The sequence below is a fragment of the Eutrema salsugineum genome, unplaced genomic scaffold (assembly GCF_000478725.1).
Source record: "Eutrema salsugineum unplaced genomic scaffold, Eutsalg1_0 scaffold_8, whole genome shotgun sequence".
In the NCBI taxonomy this organism is placed as follows: Eukaryota; Viridiplantae; Streptophyta; class Magnoliopsida; order Brassicales; family Brassicaceae; genus Eutrema; species Eutrema salsugineum.
Genome location: NW_006256414.1, coordinates 241,660 through 252,243, shown reverse-complemented (window position 1 = coordinate 252,243; position 10,584 = coordinate 241,660). Strand labels below are relative to the sequence as shown.

Genomic DNA, 10,584 nt, shown 5'->3' with positions numbered 1-10,584 from the left:
TTCCATTGATCTAAACTTAATTCGGAGACCTTTTTCAGTTTTTGACAAATGCTAAGTAATGCAAGAGTAAATAAAGACGAAGAAGGGGAATTAACCAATTATACCACGAATAAACACTACAAATTATATATATTTTCAATGGGTGAGTCCGCTTGAAAACATATATAGTATAGTATATTAGAGTTTTATATTCATCATAAAAAACAATTATAAATTCTGATTGTTGAATCCAATATAAAAACGTAAATACGTAATCATTTTTTTTATATCGTTTCACTATTAAGCACAATAATAAAAATAAAATGAAATATTTGATTTGATCTTAAAAGAAGAAAAGGCAATTCTTGGACAAGGTCATATGGGTGGTTTCCACGCGCTCCCGCAGCTAAAAGGGTCCGCAGTTGACTATTTCGCTCCTATATATATATATAAGACACATTTCGTCTCATTTCTAAAACTCACATCAAATATTTGAATCTTCAAATTCATCGATCACTTCTAAATTTAGCTCTTTACAAAATTTGTTAGATTACTCATCAAATTAACAAAAGGTTCTTGTAATAACACAAAATGGCCATCTTCAAGATTCTTGTGTTGTTGCTAAGCTTGTCTTGTTTCTGCCAAGCACAACTTTCTTCTACTTTCTACGACCAAAGATGTCCAAATGCTCTCTCAACGATCCGATCCTCAATCCGAACCGCCATCAGCCGCGAACGTAGAATGGCTGCTTCTCTCATCCGTCTCCATTTCCACGATTGCTTCGTAAATGTATGTCATTAACATTTTGATCTAACATGCGTGTGTGTTCATGGACCGCTCTAAAATTTGTATTTTTTTGTAGGGTTGTGATGCATCGGTCATGCTTGTGGCAACTCCTACCATGGAGAGTGAGAGAGATGCGTTAGCAAACTTTCAATCAGCGAGAGGATTTGAAGTTATTGATCAAGCCAAATCTGCTGTTGAGAGAGTCTGTCCTGGTGTCGTTTCTTGTGCTGATATCATTGCCGTTGCCGCTAGAGACGCTTCTGAATACGTAAGTATTTATCAGTATCTGTAGCCATACGCATTGACATATGTCAGATATATTTACATGGTTAAATTTTATTTTTGATATTTGTAAGAAATATATATTTCATTTTTAACATAATCTTATGTAAGTACTGAATGAATTGTTCATTCCATTTTGTGTTTGAATTTTGCATATACAACTTTTATTTTTACAAGTCTCCATGTTAAAACTCTAAAGTATTTTATTTGAGAAAAAAATAAACACTATCTATTATAACATTAACATCTAAACGTAAAGATAAAAGAAATTGAGGTCATACGATATGCATTATACATCAGCTTTTTCAATTTGTTTTCTCGTAGTTCTAATAATTCTTTAATATGTAAATTTGGTGTCATCAATAGGTCGGAGGTCCACGATACGCAGTAAAGGTTGGTCGGAGAGATTCCACCGCCGCGTTTAGAGCTATTGCAGACAGCGGCGATCTCCCCAACTTCACGGCAAGCCTCAACGAACTCTCTGATCTCTTCCTTCGAAAAGGTCTCAACACTAGAGACCTCGTCGCTCTCTCAGGTCAGTCCCCAAAAACAAATTCTTACTCGCTAATTTGTTTTAATTACTATATTTTAAGAAATTTCTTGTGACACAAGCAACTTCTATTTGCAGGAGCTCACACCTTAGGGCAAGCTCAATGCGTCACGTTCAAGCAAAGGCTTTACGACAACTCGAGCGACATTGATGCCGGATTCTCTAGCACACGTAAGCGTCGCTGTCCGGTAGAAGGTGGAGATACGACCCTAGCACCTCTAGATCAAGTGACACCAAATTCGTTCGACAATAACTATTACAGAAACTTGATGCAGAAGAAAGGACTTTTGGCGACCGATCAGGTTTTGTTCGGAACCGGGGCTTCTACAGACAATATTGTGTCGGAATATAGCAGAAACACAGCTCGATTCGCGTCTGATTACGCAGCTGCAATGATCAAGATGGGAGATATTCAGACACTCACTGGCTCAGCTGGTCAAATCCGGAGGATCTGCACTGCTGTTAATTAAAGAGATATTACTACTCTTTGTCCGAGAAAGTTTCGAGAATTCTACATTTATCCATTTGATTGGTTCATTGTTGTAACTGTATGTAACTAATTACTTGCATTAATTCGTTTGTTATTTGAATATTATTGAATAAAAATTTATTCATTCTATATACTGTCACGGAAAAAGGGAATATCTGAAAAATGTATCAGTTCAATTTACTTTAATTTATTTATTTATTCTATTTTTTTTTAAAAAAACAGGTTTCTATTTATTCTATTGTTTGTTACAAATAAACAAATAAACAAACAAATTTGATGGCTAAAAACTTCAGTATCGAAGCCAAATAAAAGTCGATCATAGGACGACGTACTTATATTTTCTCACACACATTCTCCAAATCGGTTCTAAAATAAATCAAAAGAACCAAGTACCTCATTTGTTGGATCTCTTCCAATTTGATTTTTGCATCTTCTCGAAATGGTATCAATGTGGTTAGAATTTCTTCACACTGTATCAATATTGCTTCTCTTGCTCTGTCAATTTCTTCCAATCGCAACAGGAGTGCTTTTGCTCGTCTGCGCCATTGCCATACTTCTCTGACCAGTTTCCTTAATTCGGTCAGTTTTGTCATCAATTGACCGATAATCTCCCTTACGAGTATGACCACTTCCATACACATCCCTACGCAGCAGAAAACTAAAAAATCTTCCAGATAAGACCAAAGAAGCAGATACTTAGAGCTGTACTTGTCAGTCATGTTACGATCATCAAGTCCCCAATTCATCCCAAGATTAGCATAATTCTCAGCAAGCTTGTAGATATAAACCTCTGAAACAGCAATTTCTTTCCCCAATGGTGTTCCACCTCCTTGAGCTCTCAATGCTTTCAGCAACATTTCACTGTACAGCCATCTCGCATCTACCTCCTCACTGGGCCAACCAGTCTCCGCCACAATCACCGGAAGATTCTCGTGTTCCATAGAGCTGTCAAGAAAATACGAGATACACTTCATCTTCGTCGCCGAGAGGAAAGTTTCTGGCAATTTGCTGTCAAGGTAGAAGACGAAGTGCAGAGTGCGCGTGAGTATTCTGTTACAGACGTGAGTAATTCTCTGCGATACAGTGTATACTTCTTACGGTAGACAACTCATAACCGTCTCCTCGGCGGGAAAAGAGAGACTGATTTAAGAATAGATTAGTATGTGAGTGAGTGAGTACACGTGTCCTTGATCAACAGAGTTGAAATTTAGTATATACAGTACATGGGCTCGCTCTCAACAAATCTCAAAAATCTTCATGGATTCGTTGCTAATTTGTTTAACAGATACATGTGTGGACTGTGGATTGTTGTTTGAAAACGTTGAATATCATGTTTTGAGTGTTTTGGTTGTTTCGTTAAGAATCCATTGTCTCATGGTAACTCTAGGCTTCATTATGGATAAGGTCATGTTTTGTTTTGTGAGTTTTTTTTAGGTTATGGGAAAGATAGGAAATTGTGAGTTTTTCATTTCAGGTTTTGTTCAATAATTTAATTTTTTTTATAATATAATAAGAGCATCATTATCGCAATAACTCACTTGGTTTCTTAAGCAATTAAAAAAAACAAAAAAATAAGAAAATGAGTGTAAAGGGCAAAAGTTGATTCTTATTTGAGAACAAATAAGAGTGTTTCTTATTGCAACGTGGCATAAGAGTATTGGTTTAACAAATAAAAGGAAAGAGAAGTTTTATTTGTCAATTATCTCTCTTTGTTTTACACAGTTTCATCGATACATCCGATGTTTTTCTCCTCGACGAAGAACCAAATTTCATCGACGCATCCTCCTCTCATCTACACAAATTATATATAAAAAAATATCTAGGCTTGTCTATATAATTGCAATAAACGGTTTGAGGAAACAAACATATCTCAGTCTTCTTCTTTTATTGTTGTTCTCTATATCATCTTCTCCAAAATATTTCTCTTATTTGCTTAATCGTTTTTATTCTTATTCTTCTTCAATTCTTCTTCTTCTATTTCTATTGCTATTATGGCTTCATCATCCAATAACAATAATGAAGGATCACTTGATGATGCTTTTAATCGATATTTCTATGATTCTTTTAATCAAACTTTCTAAAACGGAAGAGAATATAATCTGGCATACTATCTAACAGATGGTATCTATCCAAAGTGGGCAACATTTATCCAATCAATTTCACTTCCACAAGGAGCAAAAGCACGTGCTTTTGCTCGACGTCAAGAGTCTGTCCGAAAAGATGTGGAACGTGCTTTCGGGGTTTTGCAAGCTCGATTTGTCAATGTTAAAAATCCTGCTCTTTTTTGGGATAAGGCTAAAATCGGAAAGATTTTAAGAGCTTGCATCATACTACACAATATGATAGTACAAGACGAAAGAAACAGATACAATCTACTTGATGTTTCAGATTTCGAACAAGGAGAAGGAAGCCAATCTGGTAATGTCGATAATACGTTTTCTACGAATATGCCATCAAACGTTCCTAATATGATGGCTGCTCGACTAAGAGTACGGGATAGTAAAATTCATCTTCAGTTGAAATTGGATTTGGTTGAGCATATATGGCAAACTTTTGGAGGAAGTTATCCAATTAATTGAGTTATCCTATGTTTTTTTTTTTAATAATCATATGTTTTATTTAATAATCAAAATTTTCTATCAATTGTGTTAATGTTATGAATGTTGTTATCAAATAATTATATTTGTCATAAATAAAACATATTTATTCAAAAAGTTTTTTTTTTATAAGAAACCCAATACGGTTTTAGCAATACACCATTAAAACCATTAAGTTTCTTAAGAATGTTTCTTAATCTATGTTTAGTAATAAAATATTGTTAAGAAACTCATTTGGGATATCAGGGATAATGATACCCTAAGGTCATTTTTTAATAGTATGGAAAGTGATAACTTTGTTATCCTGTTTCTTTTCTTCATGAAATCTGCTTTTAATAGTATGGAAAGTGATAACTTTATTCATATAATTTGTTTCCATGAACTGTTATAATGAACTAATTAATACATGATTACTTGTCTCATATTGAGTTCATAATCTACTTTCTACAGATAAAAATTCCATTCAAAGATCAGAAATCACTAAAAATATGGAAACTCAGCACAAGAAGGTGGTGAAGAATCTGAAACAAAATCAAGAATAGATTAATGTTTATAAGGTGAAGAACAAGAAGGTATGGGATTGCGAAAGCACACTCTATGACTCGTTCGAGCTCAACTCGTTCAATCGCCAACTCGACTCAGCCATCTCCTCCTCCGCTAGATCCACGTCCATGCCGCACCATCCTCCTCTTCTACAGCCAGAAACGACGTCGTCGTCGAAAAAGAAACAATCATCGAACAAGATCTCAGGCACTCTACAGAAACTCATAAAGTCAAATGTTCAGACAGAAACAGTCAAACACTCCCTTTAAGGCATGTCACGGCGTAGATATGGACAAATACTACGTCGTTTCTGACAAAACCGGATCACTCACGATCAGGACGATACCCGAGTCGGGCGAGTCGACAGAACTGGTTGGCTCAGCGATCAACTCGCTTGATAGAAAAACTATGTCCGAGCGATTCCCGCCGAGTCGACTCGTTGGTATATCTTGTTCCTGATCTCATTATTATATGATACTATAATTTATTAACTCATCAATAGAGAAAGTATCTAAATAATATTCTTAGAAATAAGTATTATGGTCTTGTTTTCTTTTACGTTGTATGGTAATAAACTAATAATACGCATCCGTTTGTTTATTAACCTTTTTCTTGTTATTAAATTTACAGTTTCTCATCAGAAAGGATAAACAAATTCCCAATATTAAACTTTTTTTTCAGAATTTAGCTTACAACTCTTGACTCTTTATACATTATTATCAATATCAATTTAATTCAGAACCAAAACATTTTATAAATTTGATTCGTACACTTTTGTTTTAATCTTTATTGTGATGACTATTACTTTTCTTGGTAACAAAAAATATATCTATTACTTTCAAATAATATTTCCGGCTAACTTTCAGTTTTGTCGATTAGATTTAAGATTATTATAGAAGAGTTATTTACATCAAAAATATATTATATCATAGAAAATTTTGCAATTACTCTATTATATAAATCCTAACTAGTCTATCGTCTACTTAAGACTAATACAGAATAGTTAAGATTGACTAGTTTAAGAGCTCTTCTCCTCCAGGCTCCATGCTAACGTCTGTCAGACCCAATTGATGTGTGATTGCTTCAAGAGCGAGAAGAAGGATCTTGCGGTTGCTCTGTGTTTCCTCTAACGTCATGCAGTTTCTCTTCCTTTAATTTGTTGCTCCATTGAACATATCTTATCCCTTGAGAAGTAGGAGCTTGATTCTCATATCTGTTCGACTTGTCTTTTATTCCCACTGCAACGGCCTTGTCCTTCCGTGAAAAGAATTTGCATGTTGAACTTTAGCCACACACTTCGATAGAAACATTTATATACACTGCAATTATCTTAGATTAATAGAAGAAAACATTGAAAAATAAATCCATCAAAGAACAATACGATCTGTTGTCTCATAGTCTCATAACTACATCTCATAAACACTCACTTGACCACCTTCATCTTCATTGACCAACACTTATTTTTTTTTGACCGACATCTTACTTCTCAGCTTTTGAATAACTTGCGGGATATAAGGATTGTAAAAGCTTTCACGTACTCTGTTCGGTTAACCATCCATTTATCAGTTTTATCAAACTGTAAACTTTCAATCCTCATCTAATCTATATACCTAAGACTCTAAGAGAGAGTTGTCCTAAAACTGCCTTGTAAAGATTCACGAGCAAAGGTTCAACATTTTATCACAACTCGGGTGAAATTACAAATCTACGATCAACAGTTCATGCAACGGTTTTGTGTTAATCTCATAAAAAAAAAGATGCATTGTTTTCATTGAAAAACCTACCAACTACCAATACCATTTCCAATCCATCGAAGGGCCATAACGCACACGGGAAAAACCCTAATTAATTTCCTTATCGAAGCAATGGAAATTGAATTAGAGGTATGTATTAGACGTAATGTATGTATTTGTGAAAACACGGAAATGTAAATAAGGGGGTGACTTAGAGTTTCCTTTCACTTATTATATATTAAATTATTATTATATTTTTGATGTAGACGCCTTAAAACCTCATCAAAAATTTCTAGAATCTCCATCATTCAGTTCTGCTGGAGATGCATATTCATCTTATAATTCTTATAAATATCCGTGATCTAGCATTGAAAGTGATTTGTTATTAAAAATCTCAGCAATCTTACATAAAACCATGAGATTTGAATCATTGTATTTTTAACAAGAAAACTCCACCAAAACATTTGAAAATCACTAAATATCTATTGTTTTAAATATTTCCAATAACAGTGGATATGAAGGCATATTTTCAAATCATATTCATGAGTCCAGTTTTAAAATCCATGTTTGAATAATATTGGATTTGTTATTTTAATATAAATCATTCAAAATTCATGATTGGATACACCCTCCCCCAGTAAAAGCATATATAAAACGTATGGTCAAAGATCACAAAATATTTCTCAATAATTGTTTTTAGGTAGTATGTAATTTTTTAGTCAAACCTTAAAAACATCTTTCCATTTATTATTCATCTTTGACTAAAATTAAAAAAAAAAACTTTTTTAACGTATGTTTCTGCTACTATATATACAATATTAGTTCAAGTAAAGAAAAATCTGCAAAAGTAAGAGAAGATTATGAAAATGGCTATCACCCTTAAGCCTTTAGTTGTTTTTGTTTTCATTTGCTTCTTTTTCACATCTCATGTTCATAGTCATACAAAAATTATACCTCGTCCAGGTATTGGTTATTTGGGTTATTCTTCTACATCAGTTTTCAATTATGGACACAATTTTGTTATTATTTTTTAATTCTTATACCCCAATTTTTAATAAATTTAATTAATAAATAGGTGATAGAAGAGAGCAAAAGTTGGTTTGCTTCGATCCAAAACCATGTCAACTGGGAGGGAGTCGTGCATGCGATCGTTATTGTCGCAGAAATTGGCTTTGCCCTGGCTTGTGTACTCAGAACAACAGATGTTGTTGTCATTTTTAAACATATAGCTATGCATCCACAATGGAATAATTTAGTCAAATGTAACGGTACTGCTTGAAAAAAAATTAAATCAAATAGTTTTCAAACAACCCTTATAAATATCTCTATACATAAAAGATTGAATTATTGGTGTCAACCATCTGAGAGACTGAGAGTATAATATTCATGGAAAAACAAAACAAGTCTACTTTATCATAAGCGATTGGCAACTGGTGAGTTGCAAAAAACCGTTGCAACTTCTTCTTTTTTCTGCATGATTTTTTTTTTTTAAAGATAAGATTAATAAGGAAAACTTAGAGACTTGATAAGGTTTCTTACAAAAAAAAATTGGAAGAAAAACATTCTAGATAGAGAGGCTTTGTCTCCAGGGAAAACGGCCGATTTCCATATAAACTTAATGATGTGTGGTTGACACGTGGCACATCGATTTAGTATGATTTTTTAAAAAATTTAATGATCTAAAACGTTGTTGTTTTGATAATTGTAAAAATTTTAAACTAATATTTTTCTGGGTTTCGAACCTGCACCTAAAGTTATATAAATATCGCTCTACCAACTGAGCTGAAGATTTTTTTGGAATCTAGATATATTATATAATATATATAATATTATCAAACATAAACAATGTCTGTGATAAAAGAGAGAAAACTCTAATAAAAATCATATATGTCTTTGCTGGTTAAAAAAGGTTAAAAAAACCATTCAGGGACGTCGTTCATTTGAATGACCTGTTTTGGTCATCCAGGGATGTCGTCTACTTAAACTACATTTGATATGTCATATATGTCTAACTACATTTGATACTCTTGCTTTGAACTAGTTCACTTCTGTATGTTGCTTTTTTTTTGTTTTATGTTTGATGAAACAGAGATGAGACTGTTATTTGGGGCCTTTTTGGGTTATTAAGACATATGGAGATCTTCCATCTAATCTCAACAAAATCAAACACAACAAAAACCTTAAATAAAACTCTCATGTACAATATTATCAATATCAATTTAATTCAGTACCAAAACATTTTGTAAATTTGATCCTTACACTTTAATTTTAACCTTTATTGTGATATCTATTATTTTTCTTGGTAAAAAAAAATATCTATTACTTTAAAATGCCACTTTGGGCTAACTTTTCAGTTTTGTCGATTATATTTAAGATTATTATAGAAGAGTTATTTACATCAAACATCTATTATATCATAGACAATTTATCTACATCAAAAAGACATCTTAATATTATATATAAATCCTAACTAGTCTCTATCGTCTACTAAAGAGTAATACAGAATAGTTAAGATTGACAAAATATGAAACAAGAGGACTAGCTTAATAGCTCTTCTCCTCCAGGCTCCATGCTAACGTCTATCAGACCTAATTGATGTGTGATTGCTTCAACAGCGATAAGAAGGATCTCGCGGTTGCTCTGTGTTTCCTCTAACGTCATGCAGTTTCTCTTCCTTTGGTTGCTCCATTGAACATATCTTATCCCTTGAGAAGTAGGAGTTTGATTCTCATCTTTGTTTGACTTGTCTTTTATTCCCACTGCAACGGCCTTGTCCTTCCATGAAAAGAATTTGCATGTTGAACTTTAGCCACAAACTTCAATATAAACATATACACTGCAATTATCTTAGATTAATATATAGAAGAAAACATTGAAAGATAAATCATCAAAGAGCAATACGAACTGTTGTCTCATAGTCTCATAACTACATCTCATAAACACTCACTTGACCAGCTTCATCTTTCATTGACCAACACGTCTTCTTTTTTTTGACCAACATCTTACTTCTCAGCTTTTGAATAACTTGCGGGATAAAAGGATTGTAAAAGCTTTCACGTACTCTGTTCGGTAATCGGTTAACCATCCATTTATCAGTTTTATCAAACTGTAACACTCATGTAAACTTTCAATCCTCATCTAATCTATATACCTAATTAAGACTCTAAGAGAGAGTTTGTCTTAAAACTGCCTTGTAAAGATTCACGAGCAAAGGTTCAACGTTTTATCACAACTCGGGTCAAATAATTAACATGATTACAAACCACATATTGCAATGCTTTTGATATTTACTTCCTTTCGATTTTAAAATTTAATATGTACTTGCAGAATCATCTAAAGATCAATGAATATTGGGAAAATTCTGTACCTTGGTTCTTACGTTGCAATCCAATTCCAATATGCGGTCTCCAACTCCAGTTAATTTATAGCCATTACTCTCGCCGAGATTAGAGCTGTCAAAATGGGCTATCCATATCTATTTTGACCCGTCCAATACTGACCATTTTGATTATGGACAAATAATGATCATGACAATTAAAGACCATGTCCATTAAAGACCATGTCCATATGGACTGTCCATGGGTGTCCATTGGTCATAGACTTAACATATTTCTTTGTTTTGTT

The 10,584-nt window shown here is 33.4% G+C and overlaps 1 protein-coding gene and 1 pseudogene across 1 annotated transcript; both read left to right on the top strand.

Annotated features, from left to right (window-relative positions):
• Positions 1-570: 570 nt before the first annotated feature.
• On the top strand, positions 571-2,091 carry LOC18009554 (peroxidase 4). The gene is made up of 4 exons (XM_006391571.2): positions 571-768; positions 842-1,033; positions 1,414-1,582; positions 1,676-2,091. The coding sequence occupies exons 1-4, from the start codon at positions 571-573 to the stop codon at positions 2,065-2,067; spliced, it is 951 nt and encodes a 316-aa protein (XP_006391633.1). The 3' UTR covers positions 2,068-2,091.
• A 1,433-nt stretch (positions 2,092-3,524) lies between these two features.
• Positions 3,525-5,686, top strand: LOC112089776 (annotated as a pseudogene).
• The last annotated feature ends 4,898 nt before the right edge of the window (positions 5,687-10,584 follow it).

Coding starts and splice junctions, on each gene's coding strand:
- LOC18009554 (XM_006391571.2), top strand. CDS start 571: ATGGCCATCTTCAAGATTCTTGTGTTGTTGCTAAGCTTGTCTTGTTTC. Junction 1,034..1,413: donor CTAGAGACGCTTCTGAATAC/GTAAGTATTTAT, acceptor TGTCATCAATAG/GTCGGAGGTCCACGATACGC. Junction 1,583..1,675: donor AGACCTCGTCGCTCTCTCAG/GTCAGTCCCCAA, acceptor TTCTATTTGCAG/GAGCTCACACCTTAGGGCAA.